Genomic DNA, 22,537 nt, shown 5'->3' on the forward strand with positions numbered 1-22,537 from the left:
AGAGCTGCCGGAAAAACTTGGTAAAACAATTAAAAAAAAGAGAAAAAGGCGGTTGTCACATTCAGAGTCGCATGATCTCCGCTCGAGCACTGCCTTTGAGAGCCCTCCTTCGCATGCAGGGCAGGGATGCCGCTGCCGGCCAGGGCTTGGCCGATGCACAAGTAAATGCCAACTGGGACGTGCCTGCCAGCTTTCCTGGAAATAAATGAATCTTTGCCTCAATCTGGTGGCCTCTGCAGGGAAGGGCTGTTGTCCCAGCAGATCCTTTTCCAAACCTGCCTCTTGCTGGGATGGGTGTGATAACGTGCCAGTGGATGGCAGGTGCTGGATTCAGGCGCTGGTTGGAGAGCGCAGCATATTTATGGCACCTGTGAAGGTTATCGTGTTAAAATTATTTCTTAAACCCAAAATAATGTAGGAATTTCTAAAGTCACGACCTTGAGCCAGGGTTTTCCTATCCAGCCTGCAGACAGGCAGGGAGTGGTTGCTGCAGGGAGAGGGGACCCTGGAGACCCATAAGGGTCTGGGTACCGAAATCCACGCCAGGAGGGGGACCAGCATCGGCATTTACACAGTGGCTCGGTGGGGGTTTGCTCTCCATTCCCCCCGTTTCCAACCTCCTCCCAGCACCCCGACGGTTGGATTCTGTACAAACCGGTGCATAAGCCCATCAAACAGCAGCACAAACGCTTTGAGGTTGCTCTTCCCTGGGCAGCGTGGAGCGTTTGAACACCGGGTTTGGCTTTATTGGCTTGCTGCTCCTCGGTTCCACATTGTCTTGGTCTACAACCGAGCGCTGGGCTGCTAGTGAAGGTGTGAGTAATGGCGAGCGCGGCAGCTGGAGGGGCAGCAAGGGGTGAGGCAAGGGAGCTGGGGACAGAGGGGGGACACCCCTTGGCCCCAACTGGGTGCTGACCCCACAGGGGAGCCAGGACCAGGACGGTGGTGCGGGTGTTGGGGGCTCCTGCTGCTGCCCGGGGGGCGATGGCCTCTGCCCTCCTGCCCCTGCTCCCCTCGCTGCCCCCCAGCTCCCCCAGCTGCCCTCCAGCACCTCCAGTTGCCCTCCCAGCTCCCCTGACCTCTGCAAATGCCCCCATCTGCCCCCAGTCCCCCACCCCAGCTGCCCCCAGCTCCCCCAGCCCCCCAGCTGCCCCCTCAGCCCCCCAGTCCCACCCCCAGCTCCCCCAGCCCAGCCGCCCCCCCGCGCCCCCGTTGGCCCCAGCCGCCCCCGTCCCGTCACCCCGGCCCCACAGCGCCCCCCCGCGGCCGCCCCGGGTGCCGCAGCACGCCCCTCCCGTCCCGCCGCGGCCCCGCCCCTCCCCGTGACGCAGCGGCGGCGTGCGCGAGCGAGCGGTGCCCGGCCCCGGCGGAGCCCGCGTCCGGCGGCGGGGCCCGCGGCCCGGCCCGGCCTCCCGGCGCTGCCGCCATGCTGGTGCCCGTGTTCACGCTGAAGCTCAACCACAAGATCCTGCCCCGCATGGTGGCGCTGGGCCGGTACGACGGGACGCACCCCTGCCTGGCGGCCGCCACGCAGGCGGGCAAGGTAACGGGGCGGCGCGGCCCGACGTCCCGCCCGCCTCCCCTCACGGGGCCGGGCCGCGGCCGGGCGGGGCGGGGGGGCTCCGTGCGCCCGCCGAGCTGAGGGGAAAAAGCCCTTCGTGGCGGCCGGCGGCCGCCGGGGCCTGCCCTGGTGGTGCTGCCGGCGCGTCCCGAGCCCCTGGGAGCGCCCGGGGCCCAGGCCGGTGCTCTTCCCGCCGGCAGGCCTCGCTCTCCTCGGCCGCGGGGTCACAGACACCGCGCTCGGAGGGGGTCTGCGGCTCACGGGGGTGTTGCAGAGGCCGCAGCGCGTCTCTGGGGTTCTGCCCCTCCTGAGCAGCCCCGGTGCTGCGCTGATGTCTGCAGCAGAAATCCGTGATAACGCCTGCCAGCTTCCCTGCTTCCTGCAAAGCTTTAAAAGCCGCGCAAGGGAGAGAGGTCTTGCCTGCTTCTCCTGTGTCCCTAGGCCGAGAGCTGCGGCAGAGGCACTGGAGCTGTCTGCAGGCATGGAGACGCGATGCTTGAAGCTCTGCTTTGTGACAACAGGGGGTTTGCAAAAATTAATAGCTGGTAGCCCAAGTCGCCAAGGAAACTTTCCCATTTTCTAGCGGACAATGGGATTTTTTCAAGCCATGGGTTTTATCGTGCTGTTCTCAGTTACAGCAGTGAGCCTTAGCGCTATCACGGACTAAGCTTGGCGCTGATAAAGGAAGCGGTGCTAAGGTTTCCATAAGGGGCAAAGACTGCCTTGTGGAAACAGAAAACATGGCATGTGTTCTGTTTGAGTTTGAAATACAAACAAAAGAGGGTTAAATACAGCTGGACTAATAAACAAAACATAGGTTGAAGCATAAACCCATAGAGGCATTTAGTTTGCTGTAAATACAAACATGGTTTATCTGTGATGTTTCCCAGCATTATTATTAATTTTATTTTGGAGCCTTTAGGAACAGCATAGGACAAGGGCTTGTTTGAGAGGCAGACTCTCAACAGCCATAAAGCAAAGGCTATTAAGCATAATATCCTGTGATCCCCTGACTCTCCTCCCAACAATTACAGTGACTGAATATTGGTCAGTGAGAATAAAACCTTATTATTTATCACAGGCCCCTTCTTGAATTAACTGTGTTCACCTACAGATGGAGGTTACAGATAGGTACCAGGTAAATTGTCCTAAATGTTTGGGGTTTTTTGGTAAAGTTGTTACCAGCTGGAGATAATTTTAGTTTGTTGTTGCTCTCTTTGGTTTGCTTTTTTTCGCCTTGCTCTGGAGACTTGTCAGTTGCCATTTTCAGGAACAAACAAAACAGTGGTAGCCCAACTCTGCTGGCCAGAGCAGGGGTTTTCCTTCCATTTCCCTTTTTTGGTGTAGTTTAAAACTAAATAATAACTGTCAAAAGCAGTATCGTCAGCAAAAACCTCAGTCTTTTGTCCTCACCTTGGTTGAGTGAATGCCCTTCTTCCCCATCGCAGTTATTATCTAAACAGTAGTCTTTAATATTTGTATACAAACATGTACATGCTTTGTGATAATATTTGTATCTTTGTTTCTACAGGTTTTTATTCATAATCCTCATGTCCGAGGGCAGAGAACAAGCACAAACCGAATGGTGCAAAGTAACCAAGATTCGGACATTTCTCTTCTCAACATTAATCAAGGGATCACTTGTCTAGCTTCGGGAGTGCTGAACCCTCAGCTTGGTTATGATTGTCTTCTGGTTGGAACACAGACTAATTTATTGGCTTATGATGTATATAACAACTCGGATTTGTTTTACAGAGAGGCAAGTTAATTTAACGGTCTGCTTTTTTTAGTATCTTCATTGGTTTTCTTTCCATTGTAAAGATCAGAGTTTTTACATTACTTTGTCAATTAATTATGCTTCTGTTCTTTGTCTTAGTTATATTACTGTATTTGGAACATTTTGCCTTCAGAATATCTGGAGTATTTCAAAAGAAAAATATGAATGTGATGTATCTCTGTGTATGCATGTGCGAGAGTAAATTTTCATAATATGTCACACATCACCTAGCAAGACAAAATATAAAAATGAAATAGACATTCAGAGCTCAGCTAAACTGATAGTGATAATGTCGGAAACTCTCTTTTTGGTTTGTGTACTTTGATGTCTCATTGTCTGCTGTTTCTTTTTCCTTTAATGTTTCTCCGTAGGTTTCAGATGGAGCCAATGCAATAGTTCTTGGAAAGCTGGGAGATATTTCACCTCCACTTGCTATTATTGGTGGAAACTGTGCCCTGCAGGGCTTTGATTATGAAGGAAATGACCTTTTTTGGACAGTAAGGCTATGCAAAATGCTTTTGATGTTATTACAGAATTGTTTCAATGGCACTAATTCCTTTTGTGGTTTTTTTATATGGTAAATATTAATTTGGTTGTTGATCTTTCTTAATTTATCTCAGACCTTAAACTGTATTTTGGTTGTGTATTCAGTGCACTCAGATGTTGCTTGAATGTTGACTATGTCAATTGTTCCGTTGCAGTTGAGATCATAAAAATAGTTTAGCTTCTGACAGCTATGATCGGTATTGAGGACTGTCTTTCTCATTTTAGGTTACTGGAGACAACGTTCGTTCATTAGCACTGTGTGACTTTGATGGTGATGGCAAAACTGAGGTTTGTAGCTATTTACACGTGAATTCAGCTGTTTTCATGGTCTTGTAGTGAAATTATAATAAAAAAACATGGGTTATCAAATACGACTGACTTATATTACCAGTTAAAGTGATCCCTGCATGGAAATTGTGCCTTTTTCAGACTCCGGTCCAGCAAGGACGTGCACAAATGCTCAGCCTGTGTATAGGGAGCAGCACTGGTCTCTGGTACTACTCGGAGTGTGTAAAACTAGGCATATCTGAGTCTTTACAGCATTACTGCCTTGCTTTGCTGAATCGATTGCTAGCTGTAATGGAAAACTTCTCTTATTTTTCTTAACTACACCAGGAGAAATACCATGAAATGCCTGTGATCATCGGTTGCGAGGCATCTATTTCAGTGGTATTTCTTGAATATGGTTACAAATACTTTTTTAAATTTCAGAGAAACAACTTGCAAGCATCTTTCACGTAAGAGTGAGCTCTTAAAAAACTGTGCTGTGAAGAGCTTCACTTACAATTGGTAAAATCAATACTGAGATTTTTTTTTTTTAGGGTTCTTTTAAATCTTAATTATCTAGGGTTTTTTTTCTTATTTGTGGCTTTTGTGAAACTGCCTCTGGTTTAAAATTGTTCTGAGAAAATGCACAGAAACATCTTTTTACATTGTTGTTTATCACTTTGTGTCTTCTCTGATAAATGGGTGTGCTAGCTTCATTTCTGTTCTTCCCGCCTCAGTAAAAACATGTCTATGTTTAAAATTGATTGATTTGAAAACTGCATGAATATACTTCTGTCATTTAGTAGCTAACAAAACTAGTTTCTTGTAGTCACTGTCTTCCTTAGGATTTCAGATTGATACAGGTTACTTTCTCCCATTTTGCCAAAGACTTGGGGAGAAAAGCTTTTTCCTTGCTTTTTCAAATTCCAGTCCAGTGGAATGAAAGTCACTGAGGGGGATGAGTTGAATCAAACTAAATGAAAAAGGGGGATGAGTTGAATCAAACTAAATGAAAAAAAAATCTAGACATCTCTGGGAAATGCAGCATCGCCAGTAGTTGTTTCAAGATTCTGTGCTTTTAGCTGGTCACTTTTTGCTGGTAGTTGCGAGTTGTCAAGAAATCTGCACCTCTTACATTTGTTGTAAATTATTTCAATAGCTACAGTAAGCTTAGCTTGATGTAATTTAGTTTGTCATAATTTGAAGCATCTTTACTTTGGAGGAAAAAAAGCCTTTAATCTTTTTAAAAATCCAGCTTCGGTATGGATTTGTGTCTATTTGGCCAAGTAAAGATGGAAGACTCATTGGTTCCAGTGGGGAAAGGTACTACCAGGTTTTAAAATTTTGTTTATAATTCTGTTTGTCATTGGTTTGATGGATGACTTTATGGGCAAGGCACTAAGCAGATCTGTTCCTTGGTTTCTCAATTTGCAAAATAGAAGCTGTAACTTGTCACCATCTTTAGAAAGTGCTTTTCGACAGGGCTTCTTTTCCTTGACCTTCTACCTGCTCAACTAGGAAACAGGAAAAGAACTAAGATGTAAGAAATGATAAGGAATGAGAATGATGAGAATGCAGAAGACCCATTTCAGTGCTGATGTCCTATCTGTATAATCATTTGCATCAAATTAAAGCCCATTTTACCCATGCTTTGCAGTAGCGGTAGCCACCATTTAGGCTGGAGGAGCAGTGATGGTTTGATACTTGGGTTCATTGGTTTCGAGTCTTTTTAAATGACGGATGTTCAGTGCTAAGCAATGAGGTTTTTTTCCAGCTGTTTGCTCACAGGCTAGTAACTGGGAGTTGCTGTTTCTCTGAACCCATGTAGTACAAGCCAGAACTGAGCTGCAGGTCTCCTACTCCAACACAGGCAACGTATTATTTTTGATGTGTATAATTGCAGTTATGAATTATAACACTGAATCTTTTACAGGAAGAAAAGAGCATAGCCCTGATGTTCCAAAGTATCTTTTCTCATTCCTACCCCAGATATTTCACTATGCTTTTGTAGAGTCTGGCTTGACAAAAAAAGGTATAACTAATACTTGATCTATGGAGGACTTCTGAAATCTTGTCTTGACAGAGGGTACCTTTTGTTCCACTGGCAACTTTTCATACAGCTCTTAAAACCTCTTCATTGCTGGACTTAGAATATTTATTTGCCCTCTGAGTCCTGGAGTATGTCCTTTGTATTTCCTTAGCTTGAATAACTATTTTTAAGGTAGACTTTATTTTTTTCTAGCTTCTTGTTGGCTCTGAAGATTTTGATATCCGGGTGTTTAAAGAAGATGAGATCGTGGCAGAAATGTCAGAGACAGAGGTAAATTACTGCTAGCTAATGTTTATTATAATTGCTGATGGAGCTGAAAGTATTGCGTACTGTAAAGCTTCTCTGGTTACTCTGGTTCCAATTTATTGTGTAGTTAAATAATTACTTAACTATTTGGCACAGCATCTATTCTGCTAGAACTGCAAAAGTTAAAGTTTAATAATGTCTTTCATTATGCATGGGGTGTTTTGCTTTGTTTACAAACCTTTCACCAGGTTGAGAAAAGTAACTATTACTTGAGTGAAAGTCAGGGCCCTGTCCAAAGGTGATTAAGGTTACGGAATTGTGATTGAAGCTCTTATTCTTTTGCTCAGAAGGCACTGTCTTCTACGGGTTTCCTCAAATGCATTGACACAATCATGCTGAGATAACTTGCCCCTGTGTGTATCGAGACAGTGCATGGCAGGGTAGAAGGGGGTTGCCCAGGCAAAACGGGAGGTTTTGCAGTTGGAGTTACACACTGGCTGTATAACCTAGCTGCACCTTTGCAATGTCTAAAGCAAAATATGGGGCAGATCAGTTTTCAGAGGGACAACTAAAAAGTGTGGGAGTTGCTTTTTAGCTTAAGAACTGAGAGATCCCCACTGTTAAATTTTGGTTGCTTGGAGGGGAGAAAAATACCCTTATCACTGCATTTATGGGTTTTCTTAGCCTTCTGACCCTTCTGGGCCCAGGGTAGAGTAAGGACACACTACAAAGCTTTGTCCTTGAAGATCTGAGGTCTCCTGCTCCCCAAGTTGGGACTAAAAGGCTTAGTGAGCTACTAAACCCCTTATGAAGAGCTATAAAAGACAAATCCGGGCAGTATTCTAGGAAAGGAAGCTGTTGCTATAGCTGGAATTAGAACTGGGCCTATTACATGTTCTGCTGTCTGTACAGTAGCCAATCTAGAGTCATGTTGTGATTTCTAGTTACAGGGAAGCTGAAGGTCCATCACTCTCGTATGATTTATTTCCAGATCCACAGTGTAATTGTTTTAAATCCACACCTGCAGAGTCTTTAGAGGCCTGTTACAGTCCTACTGTTCTAATTTAAAAGGGCACAGCTGAACCTAAACCTTTCCTTTTAGGAAGGTAAATTCAGGGAACAATGGCTTTATACATTGTGCTTGTTTTGGAAGACTTGAATAGTTTTTTGACTTGAATAGACTTGAATAGATTTTTCTGTGTTTAATCACTTACTCTGGTGAAACTGAAACCATAGACTGTCGTGATTCTTGAATTTATAAATGGACAATCGGGTATTAAAGGGAATATTGCTACCTTCATGAGTGTGACTGTTGCTGGGGTCTTCTGTCCTTACTGGGTGCTTGCAATTTAGAGGGTATCGTTACTTGGGAAAGGCTTTTGAGAAGATCTGTCAGATAGAAGGGTAAAGGGTTGGAAACAATGTTTTATGGTAAAAAAATCAAGGGGCAGTCAGCTGAGTCTAAGAAGTTTGTGAAGGATTTAATTTAAAGAAGTGTCCTGTGCTATGTTGTACAAGAAGACCAGACAGATGATTGCAATTGTTCCTTCTGACATTAAAATCTCTAGTCTTACTGCGTGGAAAAACCTGCATTTCCAAGCACTGTGAGCCTTAGCTCAATGAGGAATTGTAAAGTAATGGGTCTTAAAAGGAGTGAGAAACAGTCTGGAGTTATGACTGTTGGATCTTTCCCTGGAGCTGTTACTTATTCAGGTAATACCTAGCCTGGTGTTCTAATTGTGTTCCAGAAAAGGTCCAACTGTGGGAGCTGTTAATTTTTATCTTGCTGATCTTGGGCAAAGATTTTCTACCAAAAATATCTCTAGGGCTTTCCCAACCCATGTAATGTTGAACTTAGCATCCTCAGCTCCTGAAGCTTTAAGGAATGTTGTGTGTTTGGGGTAGGTTTTCAATGATAAACTGATGACCACAGGAATCCTATGAGCAGTTGTGTTTCTGCTTGTGGTAGGAAATATTTGGTCAAAGTACACAGTTTGAGGGCAATTCTGCAATCTTTGCTGAAGTGTATCTTAGCACTGGCAATGCAGCTTGTGTGAGGAAATCCTACAAGGCCTTTGGTGATTTCAAACTGATTTTTAAAATAGTTACTTCAGTATTTAGTGCTTCCTACAGTGGACTTATTTACCATTTAAGTAGTGTGCAGTTCATATGATAGAGAGATTGTCTAGTCTGTTCTCTGTTACCTGATATTCCTGTATCCTCTCTCTTCCTCCTTCCCCCCACAAGACTATTACCGCACTTAGCCCTATGTACGGCAGTCGGTTTGGCTATGCTCTCTCTAATGGGACGGTCGGAGTTTATGACAAGACAGCCCGCTACTGGAGGATTAAGGTTAGTCCAATATTAGAATATCAGTCATCACTGGAAGTTTGAAGGCTGCTAGGAGATTTGGTACCTAATCTCACGTCGTTCTATGTTATCCTGACTCCTTAGATGAATTTGAAATTTTCTGCTGAGCATAGCACTTAATGTAATTTTTTTCTTACAAAGTCTACCTATTTTTATAGATACATGCAAAATTAATACCATGTCAGTTCCTTCAGTGCTTTTGGGCCTGTTGGTTATAGCTTAAACAACATTACATACAACATTACAACTAGGGGTGCTTCAGCTTCACAGCATTGCTTAAAAAACAGAGAAATCTGAGTTCACTTTTAGAAAATACCTCTGGCTGTATTGTTGAATCAATAAACTGCTTTTCAGAGACTGAAGTAATCTTGCATCGCCTATGTTCGAAGGTAATTTTTCGCATCAAGAGCAATTTGCTGCTGCAGCAAATCATATTGGCAAGATCCTTTCCTGGTGCTCATTTTAATATTCTTAAAATAATACAGATTAGAACAGTCTATGTAATAGTAATAAGTGAAAGGATTCATTGGGAGGCAGCAGGAAGAGGTGAATGGCTTTCCTCAGTGGTCTCATTTTATGACAATGTTGAAGCCCTCATTTTTTTTTTTTCCTAGAGAATTTGGCTTTTTATACTTTGTTTTTGTGAGTTCTAATCATCTGCTTGGATGAAAATGTATTTAAAGGAAAGATCAGGTCCTTTGAGAGCACTGGACTAGATTTGTAATGCAAGGGCTAAGATTTCAGAGATGTGTGTGACCTTATGGATAGTGATGCTCCAACTTTCTGTTAAGAGACATTTTTCTATTCCTTTCTGTAATCTCTGGAGACTCATACTCCAGTGTCTTACATGTGTCAAGCATGTGCAATTTCGAAAATGTACCCAAGCTTAATTTGTTCTTTGTTTTCTGTCCTCAGTCGAAAAACCATGCAATGAGCATACATGCATTTGACCTCAACTCTGATGGTGTGTGTGAGTTGATCACTGGCTGGTCCAATGGAAAGGTGAGTTTATACAGGGGGGAAATGAGGAGCTGTAAATCTGGAAGCTGTGTTTGAACAAGGCTGTTAAATTGTCTGAAGGAGAACTGCCAAAAAATTAAAAAGACTGTTGAAAACTGAGTGCTGAAGACCTACTGCAGTAAACCTAGTTTGGCTGGTGAATCCTGTGCCAAGTGCAAGATCAGAGAAAAGCTGCTTCCTCTGCTTAGCTCAGAGTCAATTGCTAAGGAGTGGTAAGTTGTTTCCATGGTAGCAGAGATCATATACCACATCCTAGAGCTCGAGTGTCTCTTTTCAGCTGTGTCTTGAGCACATGCTAATAATCCTCTGCGATGTTTCTTGAATGTTCTCAGACTACAGGGAAGACAAAGCAGTTATGTAACAGGAGAGCAGCGTCAGTCTGGACTATGGCAGGATTAATCAAGCATTATTTAATTTTATGTAAAGGCATTCTATACAGCTCATTCATAGTCTCTTAAGCCTGTTGCTTGGTATTCCCCTTTGCCAGAAATGACTGTTCTAGCTTCCAGATCTCTCCTGGACACAGCTTGCCAGTTTTTTTTGTAAAGCTATGCTTTTTTCTTCCCACCTCTCATTATTCTCATTAGCCTGGGGGAATTTAATTAACTTCATATCAAGCTGGCAGTCTAGAGCCCAGATATGTTGTAATTTATGTTGGATTGGGTGTATAACATTGTTAAAAAGAGAACCTCTCCTTGCTTTACTCCTTTTTCTGTTCTTTTTCACTGGCAGTCTCTACTCTGCTTGTTGGTCTGAAACCGTCCCTAGCTCCTAGAAAGAGTAATGCTGGGTCCCCTGCTTTGGAAAAGACACACTGCACAGAACTGAGCCCCCCTCGCTGTTCTTCTCCGATGAAAGATAAAGGTTGTGGTATTTGCGTATAAAAATAATTCACCACACAAGGGCTGCAGCTAAGAGGAGAGACTGTAAATACTGCATTAAGGTTATTTCTGGTTTAGTCCCATCATTGCTGCGTTCAGGTGTGCATAACCTTCTCAGTGCAGACTTGCAGTCCCCTTCTTTCCTTCCTCTTGTTTGTAACTTAGGGAAGCATCTCTGAAGGCCAGGTCCTTCTAGCTGAGTCTGTCTAGAGGTCATTTCTTGATGGTATTTTTTCCATGTATGGTGTTCTGATTAGCAGAGCTGCAAGTTCACCTGCAGTTCTGTGAGCGGAGCTGGCTTTCGGTTAACACCTCGGAGTACAGCATGACATGTATTTTGGAGTTAGCTTTTCTGTTCATGCTGTGCCTTGGAACTCTTTGTTGTTCCAGGTTGATGCACGCAGTGACCGAACTGGGGAGGTCGTCTTTAAGGACAACTTTGCTTCCTCAATTGCAGGAGTGGTGGAGGGGGATTACAGAATGGATGGGAGCACCCAGTTAATCTGCTGTTCAGTTGATGGTGAAGGTAAGAGCATTGTTCAGGATATTAATTTAATACACAATAATATCAGGCACATTGCATCATCTCAGATTAGCTAAATGTTTTTTCGGTTCCATAGGCATTTTTGTGTGCCAAATTCCTTTCGCTTTATGTGAAGTTAAGGGAATTTTGAGTTACGCTATCTGCAAACAGGATTTTGAAGATTGCCTTCTCTGGGATAATCAGCATGTGTTTCATTATGATCCAAGAAGCCATCAAAATTCATTTGCCTAACGGAAGAAGTCTCATCCTAATAATGCAAAGATAACTATATTCAGTATGGACTGTGGTTCTTCAGGCAACATTATTATAGGTGAATGTATAGGAAATCTTTTGTCCTGTATGTGATAATTCTTTGGTCACTTTACAGGGGCTAAAGGGGTTTAGAGAGCTAAGGGGGTGTGTGTTTTGGTTTTCTTATAAAGATGAATAGTATTTATATTAGAAATTTTAGATGTTAACAGCCCTTTGTTTCCTGGAAAATGCTATCCTGAGACTGGGGAACTGGTGCATTTATCCTACCACGCATTCAGGTAGTCAGACCTGGTTACTGTGAGCGGAAACAAATATGATCACAGGTTATTTAAATAAGCTCAGCATGAATTTACAGGGATGGCTCCAGGAAAGACACTGGTGTGATTATCCGACTGCTTGGCGTCAGTGGCCTGAGACAAGCAAGTCTGGCACAACCCATTTGGAACAAAAGCCTGTCCTTGTTAAATAGCACAGTGTTTTGTTGTCTGTCTTAATCACAGGCTGCGGGGATGTGCTGCGCTTGGGCTTCAGCATATAAACCTTTTTCCCAGGCTTACAGAAGGGGAACATTGTACACAGTTCTGAAGATACCTTGTCCTAGCAGAGCTGTTTAGGTTAATATCACTGGACATTATCATGCTCTTCTGATGGGTACATCATAAACAAGCCTTGGCACAGTGGGCATCCCTTCAGGCTGGAGCCTTTAGGCATTATTAAATATTAATAGCCCTGTTGTTGGAGTTACATGGACAATGCGTTCTCATAGTCCTTGTCATTAGAGTTCTGTTTAGGGCCAGCGTCCTTTCACGTGAGGTGTTCTTCTGTGTTTCGGTGTGTTTTCTGTCTTGCTCTCATTTTAAATGAATGATTCACTCAGAAATAATAAAGCGGGTCCTTTTGTCAGAGGACAGTGTGCATGCTAAATGCTTTTCAAGTTCCCTGCAACTTTTTACTGGGGTTACATAGTCAGGCAGCATACTCTTCGCAGGTATAAGATTTTTGTCCCTGGCTTTCATTGTCAGCTGCAACCAGAGAACACAGCCCTAGAGCAAAATGGAAATTTATAGCAAGCGTCTTTGTCTCATCATCTGTTCAGCTCTTCTGTCTCCACAGGCAGTTGGAGATATTTCCATAACTCTGTGCTCCACTGGGCTACTGGGAAACAGGTCTTACCCCTTGAAGTGAAGTATCCCTTGATTTGGGGAAAAACTAATGTGGGTAAATCTTGTTTACTGGCTAATTGACAGTGACTTACAGTCACCTCCAGACAGTAACAACTTCTCTGACCAGCTCTAGAAATCCAGGAACACATTTTATTAATTTTGCATAATTGCAAACTTGCCTAAGCACCTGAAAGAATGATTGCAGTGGGAAGCCTCTTGCAAAAGGATTGGGCACTGCACTGGTCTGGTCAGGTGAAGACAGCTTAAAGACAGGTTGTAAATTCACCTTTTTTCTTTTTTTAAATGTGCAGTTCTCTTGTCCTGATCACCAGGAAAGTCAAAGCCTCTGTGGGTGTAAATCAATGCTCAGGTTTTCAGCTGAATGGTACCAGCTGAAATCAGTGTCTGCTGCTGAGGTGGTACAAGGGGGTCTTGTTACAGAAACTAAAGTTTTGGGGAGGCTGTGAAAGGCTTTGTTGAAACTGGCTATGTTTTGTTTCTGTACAGTCCGAGGCTATCTGCCAGGAGGTGAGGAGATGAAAGGAAACCTAATGGATACAAGTGCTGAGCAGGATCTGATCCGAGAACTTAGTCAAAAGAAACAAAACCTGCTGTTGGAATTAAGAAATTATGAGGAAAATGCAAAGGTACTACTTAAACAATGCGTAGGGCCAAAACACACCTTTCTATTGCCATAAAACTGGAGTAATCTGTGAAGCCGTCGTGGGGCAGTCCAGACAAGTCAGAGCTGTAACCTGTTAGGGTGCAGTGAGATTGTCTGCGGGGGATTCCTGCTTCTGCATCTGGCTTGCTCCTTGTGCAAGTTCAGAACTTGCTTTTTGTATTTTAATAAGTAACATTTTCCTTGCTCTTTCGTCTTGCCAGAGCAGTTGTGTTTGGAGCTGCATTCTGTTCAGCCCTGTGCTTTGGCTTATGGCTGCAAATTGTAATTTTGAATGCAGGAACCAACTCAGTGGTCAGAGAGGATTGTTTGAGAGGATCAGGTGAATGGGAGCATTGCCAGGGTATAGGAACCACACTTGTGGCTTGATGGTGAAGGTGCAGAAATAAAGAGCTTTGAAAAATAGTCTAAGGAAAGAGCAAACTCATATTTGAACAGTAAATGACCACCATAGCAAAAGCACGGAATTATATAAGCTTGTGCTTAAAATTGAATATATGTTAAGTGCTTTTCTGAATAAAGGTTTGGGTACAGCGCTGAGCTCCATTGACAATAAAGCACTTCAGCAAATTGTAGTACAGGTGTCCACAGCTCCATGCCTAATCCAGCCGCTATTCATAGCAATGTGAAGTGTCTGGGAATTGCTGTAATACAACCTTCTCCTGCAAGAAAAAAAGAACTGACTTATGTGTATGTTTTCTAGGTTGCTTGAATGAAAATCTTGAAATTCTAATACTGAAGGGTATGTGTTTTGCAACAGGCTGAACTGAACACTCAATTGAAGGAAGCTGATGGGCAGAGAGGTGTGATTCCAGCAAATACCCAACTCCAGACAGCCCTCTCGGTTAATCTGGGCTCTGACAGCCAGTCTGCCCATGTGGAGCTGTGTGTTTCCACCACAAATGGTGAGTGATAACCTGCAACTATTGACATTCATTTCATGTAAATTCATGCAAATGTTTAGTTATATTTAACTAACTGATGATTTGCCTGTCTCTTCTTTATTGTCTGTAATTTCCCCTTTGTGGTTGCTTTCCTTTCACAGAGTTTTGAATCAAGCTGTGTTCCTTTGATGGGTCTCAGGGGAGAGGAGTTTGATGGAATTTGTTTCTTGTTATGTGTTATTTTCCAAGGCAATTAACATTTAACTTGGATGAAATGAATCTTGGTCATTCCTGTAACACTCTTTGTGTTGACTCTAAACATTCACCTACAGCTGTGTTAGTGAGGGTGTTGCATGAATGCAGCTGGACCTCAGCTGGCTTTATATACAAAACTGGAACTACCCCAAGATAGCAAATTCACCTAGCACCAGGCATGCTGAGGATGCAGTCAGGTCCAGATGTGGTAGTGCTGGTCATCTGGGATATTTTAACAATTCAGAGGAGGAGTGTAAAGAGTTGACTGTGCTTAATTCTGAAAACAGTGGTGGTTTGTTGCCAGAGGACAGCTGTTAATTTAGGAACTGCTTTTTCTTCCTGTTGCTAAGACACAATCATCCGTGCTGTCCTGATCTTTGCTGAAGGCATATTTGAAGGAGAGAGCCATGTGGTACACCCCAGTCTCCAGAACCTCTCCGGTTGTGTTCGTGTTCCCCTTACTCCACCCAAAGATGTCCCTGTGGATTTGCACATCAAAGCCTTTGTGGGTTACAGGAACAGGTGAGTTCTGTGTTGTGATCTCTGCTGGTCTCCAGAGCTAACTGTGTGACCAGGAAACAGCAATGATGTGGCTTCATGCTTGTCCCATGGGAAGTGCACCGTTAATTCCCTGGTGCCCCACTTCTCTGTGTTACTGGAAGGAGAGCTGGAGTGCTTTCTTAGAAACACTCTTGCACCTGTGATGCTGAGCTCTTCTCCAGACAGTCTAAATGCTCTGGAGTCACTGGGACCTGCTGTGCTCCAGCTCTGCCTTTAGGGGAACAGTGAGCACTTCTTGTCCAGGAAGTGCCTTATTGTGGGTCTCTGGAGGGAGCTGGGAGGGGTGGAGGCTGTATCCAAGCTGCCTGCTCTAAGTGGCTGCCTCTCCAGGCCCTGAATGGTGGCTGCTCTGGATGAAGTACTTGAGCAGGCGTGGAGGCACAGTGGTGTCTCTAAGCTATGAAGTAACCCTTAAGCCATTTGTCTTCAGGGCAAGTAGAAAGTAGCATATGCCTGACTTCAAGACAACACTTTTCCAGTTTCCCATAGAAATAAAATGTCTGTTCATATACACTTGACACCAACTTTCTCCCTGCTCACAACTGCCAGAGCTGGTGGTGCCCCAGGAAGCAGTGTCCTTTCCCTGAGGCATATTTTGAGAGCTAGCCAACCACTGCAGAAAGAATGTATGGGACTGAACTCCTTTTTTGTTTTCTCTATTTGTCTTTATTATTACTTTTAATAAGACTTCACTGAACCTGTAAAGAAAATATTCAGTCACTTAGTAAGATCTTAAATGTGTTAGCCTAGAGAACATATTTCATTGGAAGGATTATGGAAAATGTAAGCAGTAGGGAGGAATCATTCAACCTCGTGATGGGATAAGCCTGGAATTTCCAAGTTGCAGTGTTTTTTCTGGGAAACAGTAAGCAGCTGATTACATAGCTGGAAGCTGCTGATGTCATTAGCCAGCTAAAAAAGGACCAGGAACCATTGCAATAGCTGAATCCCTGGTATGTTAGTAATTGTTTCTCTTTTTCCTTTGGATTGCTTCCAGCACACAGTTCCATGTATTTGAGTTGACAAGACAACTTCCCCGCTTTTCCATGTATGCCCTGAGCAGCCTGGACTCGGCCAAGGAGCCGCTGAGCTTTGTTAACTGTACAACAAATGAGAGGCCACAAAGGGTGAGTTTCTGCTCTGCTTCCTATTTCCCCGTCCTGTGTACAGATACTGCAGGTGGAGGGTTTGTAATTAGCTTGAGATTTCCGAGAGCAAAGGAAAAATTATGCAGTGAACTGCACCTCTGGCCTTTGGAGTCTGTGTATTACAACTTGACTCAGTGCTTTTTTTCCTTCTTTAAAAGATGCCTCAATTGAGGCATTCCCTGCTTCAGGAATTCCTGCAGCTGCAGGAACCAATGGCCTGAGAACGTGAGGCGTTTCAGATATTATATTGTTTGTTGTGTGACAATTGATGGAATGCCAGCAGCAGGAGCCCTGTAGTGAGCGATGAATTTTGTAAATGAGCAGAGAACAGGAAAAAGGCAGTACAGTGCTCAGATAATGGCTCAGTTTCCCAACAGATGAGCAGCAGTGCTATAGCTTTGGTTCTAAAAGATCTGACTTGTGAGATGGTGTTAATTAGAGCTGGTCATTTCCCTCATAACTGTAGGGCTCTGCCATATTTACATGACCTTTACTGCATTGAATGACCAAGGCAAAAAACAAGATGAAACGAAACTTTCCTTTAAATTCTTGCAGTAGAACCAAGCCTTGCTCCCCAGCTTTCTCTGGTCTCCAGGCCTAGGCTTTTGTTTTGACCTTGGGCTGTGGTCTCTGGTTGTTGGATTTGATTTTCTTAAAAATATTCAGCTTTGGAGCAAGGAGTCAACTGCCCCCATTCTAACAAGTTCATGATGTGGGTTTAGGGGATGAAATTTAGTAAATGAAATTTCCAGGGTACCCTGAACAGAGAGCCCTGGTGCACATTGCGTGCAGGGACATCGCATGGTTCTCCAGGCTTTCCATACAGGTGATGGCTGATCATTCTATTTTTGCAAGGTTGTTATGTGGCTGAATCAGAGCTTCCTGCTACCAGAGGATGCAGAGTTTCAGAGCGCTCCCTTTCAAGTTTGCTTCACTTCCCTTCGTAATGCAGGACAGCTCTGCATCAAAATCAAGCCCGGTGGAGAGGTGAGTACCTTCATGGACAAAGAGAACACCCATTTAATTATACTGCAGTGAAACTTAAGGTGATGCCAACAAAGTCAAAATGAGGAAGGAGTGAACAGGCAGAGGAAGTACTCATGTTTTAGGGATGTTTTTGGAAACTTTTGGGTCTGTTTACTGTTAGTGGATAAAATTCCAGGGCCAGTTAATGAAGAAAACTGCTTAGCCTACAGATCTGTGGGAAGGTATTTGTTCCCACACAGAGTGGTTTCAGGGAGCCATAATTTGAGGCACAAAGGCTGCCTGTAACTTTTGCACTGGTCCTGTATGCACAGATGCCTCTTTGCCCCAGGCCTAAATAAAAGCCCCTTTGAAATCAGTGTCTCCTTATCTACTTAAAGCCGTAGAGCTTGCTCATGCAACAATTTTGCCTCTTGATAGAATGAACTGCTTTGGGCCTGAGTAACTGTTGGAGAGGCAGTCCTGCAGGGCAATTCTGGGAGGTGTTTTGGCATGGAAGAGCGCTGAAGTGCTTTCTTTCCTTTCTGACAGATTTCCATCAACACGGATGATATTGATCTGGCTGGTGACATTATCCAGTCAATGGCTTCCTTTCTGGCCATTGAAGATTTGCAGGTGGAAGCAGATTTCCCTGTGTACTTCGAGGAGCTGCGGAAGGTGTTGGTCAAGGTGAGGAGGCATCGGGCATTTCTGAATTGTCAGCTAAGCAGTCATTGGGGGCATTTGTATAACAGGATCTCTGAACTGCTTTATCTTCTTAATGAAAATCAGCCAGTGATGGCTTGCTGTATCTTCTGTGCAAAGACAATGGGACACCCTCAACTTTCTGTTTATTTTTTGTTCTGTGGAATAGGCCCCTTGGTCCCCAGCAGTTGATTGTTCAGAATAATGTAAATATGTTGCCTGGAGATTGACCTGTGGATTTGGGTCAGGGAGTAAGGTCTCTGTCTCAGCCTGATCCCCACCTTCTGTGGGACAGGGTACTGCTGTGGCAGCAGAGGGGTGAGGGGAAGGAGAATGGTCCCAGGAATGCTGGTAGGTTAAGTTGGGATGTTATTTCCTATTACACTGGGCCAAGGTTTAGCTTAAACAATTACCTGTATGCCCAGAGTGCTGGGGGCCCTTTCTCATGACTTGTTTGCCCTGGGCAGGTGGATGAACACCATGCAGTGAATCAGAGGCTCACTGCTGACATGGCTGAACACTCCAACCTCATTCGCAGCATGCTGGTTCAGGCGGAAGATGCACGTCTCCTGGGAGACATGTGAGCAGTTGCTGCTTAGCTTGTGTGTTTTGGGTGTAGAATGGCCAGTATTTGTTTTTCAAGCAGAAAAGAGCACAAAAAACGATTTGTGTGATATAGGGGTTGCTTAGTCACAACTCTTGATGTAGAATTGGTACCTTTGCTCGTCCCACGATGAGCTCTTCTTGAGCCTTGTCTTTTTCTTTAGGTGGAAAACCAGTCTGGGGAAGGCAAAAGGGCAAGGGTAGGGGCTTAGTATAGAGCCAGTGGGGTGAGCCATCTCAACCTCGAGGTGGTGAGATACATTAGAAAAGATACATTAAGGGAAGAAGGCAGTAAAAGCTGTCTGTGGTGTGTGGATTTGTGAGAACACCAAGAAAGAAATTTTACATGTCAGTCTTTTTTCACTCTGATTTGCTGTGTTCTGCTAATGTCCTATCTTTACTGTCAAGAGCAGCAGTAAAGAGGTCTGAGCTACTGCAGAGCAGTGTTACTTTCACTGGGGAAAGTGGCATCTCCTCTTTGGGTTGCTGGATAAAGTAAGTGCAAAAATAGACCTTTTTTTTTTCAGTAAAATAATGAACATGTGTAGACAAGTCTGTTGTCTTGTAGCTGGCAGACACGCAGGTAACCGTGGTAGCCATCACAACCATGTATCGCTACACTTTTATATTGACAAGCCAGGAATGACTTTCTTGTCCCCAGAGATGGAAATAACGGGACTGATTGTTCCCTCAGGAAAAACATGAAGACACGGTACATCGAGCTGTATGATCTTAACAGAGATATAATAAACCAATACAAAATTCGTTGCAACAATCACACGGAGCTGTTGAATAATCTGAAAGCTGTGAATCAGGCAATCCAGAGGGCTGGGCGGTTACGTGGTAAGTATGTGTGTTTGGAGGGAACACAGAGTCTTGGACCCCAGTGAAGTGGGTAAGACACATAAGACACACTAACAGGAGGCCACCGGGGTTAGTTAAGTGACTTCAAGCTTTTTGGCCTGAAACTAAATTAGTAGAAGTCATCTCTCATTGTTCAGTCATAGCCAATTGCCTGTGACAGTCAACTGTGAGTGTCCAGTTTAATCTGGGATCGCAAGTTTAGAAAGAACAGTTCAAAGCAGTTTCCAGCTTTCTGGATGTATAGAAATGAACACAATTTAAAAAATGTTTTTAAAGTAGTGTTTCAGTTCTTAATGTATAGTTCTGCTTTAAAAAAAACCCTATCAACTTAAGCAGGGCTGTTTATCTATTAGTTCTGTAGGTCTTCGGGGAAGGAGGTATTTTTTGTCTATTTATAGCATTCCCTTTTCAACAAGTCCTTTAAGCTCTCCTATAATACAGCTACAGATGATTCTTCTTTAAAGAAAGGTGGCATTTCACTGTGTTTAAAAAAAATTACCTGAAAGAAACTCCTAAATTTTGAGACTAGATCAAATAAGTATTTTTACCAGTTTCTCACTGAGTAACCGATGTGTTTTTTCTTTTCTTTCCTTTTTTGTCTTTACAGTTGGCAAACCTAAAACACAAGTGATCAGTGCTTGTCGGGATGCAATAAGAAGCAACAACTTTAACATGCTGTTCAGGATAATGCGTGTGGGAACAGCCTCTTCTTAAAATGACTGGAGGAGCAGCAGTTGCACAGAGGCAGTATTTCCATGCAGTGGGCAGATAATGGACCAGCAACGACAAGTGCTTAATTCAGTCCCCTGCTCCACTGTAGGGTGAAGTAATTGCAAGGGTAGCATTTTAGTTAAGCCATCAGGTGAGAAATGTTATTATGCAGGCCAAAGGTTTTTGAAGAAAACATCAGAGTTTAAGTGCAGATGTGATATTTATGCAAGACAGCGGTATGACCTTGGAACAGTTATTTTTCTTACAGTAACTTATTTATGTATTTTAATATATTTTGTAGTTAAGGCATCAGCCTTTTCCATTAAAACATAGACTGGTTTGACTGCTTTTGTTCCGATCTAGTTGGGGAGATGCATATGGTTAAGTTTATTTGTTGGGGGAAAAAAAAAAAACAAACAAAAAAAAACCCCAAACCACTTTTCTGGTTTTGCTGCGTAGTCTTTGTGCATGCTAAGGACTTAAACTCTCTGTCGGAGAATCCCAGGTGTCATTGCAGGGATTTGCTGCTTTCTAGGTAGGCTGCAATTCAGTGCACTAGAAGCACCAAAGGGATAGCATCTGCTTGCTGGCTTTTAAGCCAGAAGATCTTTGAAAGCCATCCAGTTCCACGATCCACGCAGGTAGGAAGCGGTCTGTTTCATATGCGACACTCTCCCCACACCTGGATTGCAGGAAGCTTTGCTTCCAGCTACTGGTTCCGTGCTGCTGCTGGAAAAAACCTGCAGATACTGAGGTGGGCAAGGGTGCATTTCAGGAACAATAAAAACAAACTACACACCCAAGCTGGTGCATACTTGTGAAGAGCTGGCAGTACTTAATGGGATCAAAAGAAGGTATTGAAAAATCTCTTGGCTCCTGGCTCAAACCTGTTTATTAATTGTGGGATCTCTTAGAATTGGATTAAAATATTACATTAAAGCTGTATCTTAGATCTAAAGATATTTGTAGAACCTTTGCCAAAGCAAATTTCTTCTAGAAGCTAAAAATATCCTGCACACGATGGAGGTTGGGCCCCAGTGCTCCTGGCTCCTGTGCCATTCATCACATCTTCCACTCTATGGATCGGTGTTTGCAACATGGGCGGAGAGGAGGCAGTCCACCTCTGAAGCGAAGTTCTTGGGTAGCTTCTTGGGGCTGTCAGGAGTATTCGCGTCCTGTAACTGGTCTGTCTCTTACTTGCCACTACTGAATTAAAGCTAGCAGCCCACCATTCGTTACAGAGCAACTGGTGAGCGTGCAGCCAGTTGAATGGGGAATGTAATTCTTGCAATGTGTTTTAATCCCCAAAACAGCCCCTTGCCGCTTCTTCGGTCCCTTCAATACGGAGAACTGTGCTGCCAAAAGCACAGATCTCTCTTGCTTCAAATCTGCAGCAGGAGCTCATTAGAATCCTTTTAAGAACCTGGTTGTTAGTCAAATCCAGCTCCTTGGTAAAAGGGTGGTGAGCCACCCATGCTGTTCTAAGCAAGTGAGCTTTAAGACTTGATTATGGAACAGTCTCCTGGCATAAATGCTGGGCTTTCTGCCACCTGCTGTACCTGTTCCCACTGTTTCAACCTCTTGTTCTTTATGTTCAAAATCCTAATGCTTGCTTACTTACATTTATGTAGTCCATTCAATGATAAGAGACTGACTCTGATCAGAAAGCAGCTTTCCCATCAGCCTGATTTTCAGGGCTACACACCAGGCACTTCCAGTCCCAGCTCTGTTTTGCTCTTGGCACTGAGGTGAGTCCTTCAGTCACAGTCCAGACCTCTGATAAGGCTGATTTCCCTGTCTAAGTTTCTGACAACAAATTTGTCATTTATTTTCCCGTAAAAACAACTTTTATCTTTGCCAAATGTAAAAATCGCGTCCCGTAAGCTGAAGTGATACCAGGTTTGCAGTTGCCTGTTGAAATAAAGCAGCCCTTGGCTGGCGTGCAGCAGCCAGCTGATGTAAGCTGAACCTGCACCAGGAGATCAGTGGCAAACAGTCCTCACTGGTACAATTCAGCCCAGGACTAATGCCTAGCGATCCCGTTCCCAGGTGCAGGAGGGGAACTGGTCACAGCAGGTTAAGCTGCTGGTCAAGTACAGAATAACCTCTGAAACCACACTAATAGAGCTGCGTGTTGATAAAAATTCATGGACAAGGGTGCTTAGATGGCACCACACCTTGGTATGTGTGCTGGGGATTGGGTCTAGACCACTGTCCTGCCCTGCTGGGGCACTTCAGTGCCTGCCTGAAACTTCAGTTTAGGCTGGAGCCTTCCTCCTATGGCCCCTTTGCTGCCTGGGAAACACACTGCAGAAGTACTGTGCTGGATCAGCACCTGCTGAAGAGGAATCTATGTAACAGTGATTTTCAATATCCTAATTCAAGTTCCAGTTTGGAGTTTAAAAAAACAAAACTTGACAACAGATTATCTCATTTTAGCCCATTTCTCCAAGTCCTGTGGATTGCTGCTCATCTTAATACTAA

General features: G+C 43.9%; 1 protein-coding gene across 1 annotated transcript; it reads left to right on the forward strand.

Annotated features, from left to right (window-relative positions):
* Nucleotides 1-1,327: 1,327 nt before the first annotated feature.
* Nucleotides 1,328-20,397, forward strand: BBS2 (Bardet-Biedl syndrome 2). Its single transcript, XM_075510501.1, has 17 exons — nucleotides 1,328-1,543; nucleotides 3,093-3,320; nucleotides 3,710-3,835; nucleotides 4,110-4,172; nucleotides 6,394-6,471; nucleotides 8,695-8,799; nucleotides 9,733-9,819; nucleotides 11,109-11,244; nucleotides 13,185-13,324; nucleotides 14,120-14,264; nucleotides 14,849-15,020; nucleotides 16,057-16,186; nucleotides 17,063-17,194; nucleotides 17,723-17,860; nucleotides 18,343-18,455; nucleotides 19,173-19,321; nucleotides 19,950-20,397. The coding sequence occupies exons 1-17, from the start codon at nucleotides 1,427-1,429 to the stop codon at nucleotides 20,054-20,056; spliced, it is 2,166 nt and encodes a 721-aa protein (XP_075366616.1). The 5' UTR covers nucleotides 1,328-1,426; the 3' UTR covers nucleotides 20,057-20,397.
* Nucleotides 20,398-22,537: the final 2,140 nt, after the last annotated feature.

This window comes from Mycteria americana, chromosome 8 (genome assembly GCF_035582795.1).
Source record: "Mycteria americana isolate JAX WOST 10 ecotype Jacksonville Zoo and Gardens chromosome 8, USCA_MyAme_1.0, whole genome shotgun sequence".
NCBI classification, from domain to species: Eukaryota; Metazoa; Chordata; class Aves; order Ciconiiformes; family Ciconiidae; genus Mycteria; species Mycteria americana.

What these genes read in the sequence shown, in the direction of transcription:
- BBS2 (XM_075510501.1), top strand. Translation starts at nt 1,427, where the DNA reads ATGCTGGTGCCCGTGTTCACGCTGAAGCTCAACCACAAGATCCTGCCC. An exon ending in CAGAAATGTCAGAGACAGAG is followed by an intron (nt 6,472 to 8,694) that starts GTAAATTACTGC and finishes TCCCCCCACAAG; the next exon opens with ACTATTACCGCACTTAGCCC. An exon ending in CTGGCTGGTCCAATGGAAAG is followed by an intron (nt 9,820 to 11,108) that starts GTGAGTTTATAC and finishes TTGTTGTTCCAG; the next exon opens with GTTGATGCACGCAGTGACCG.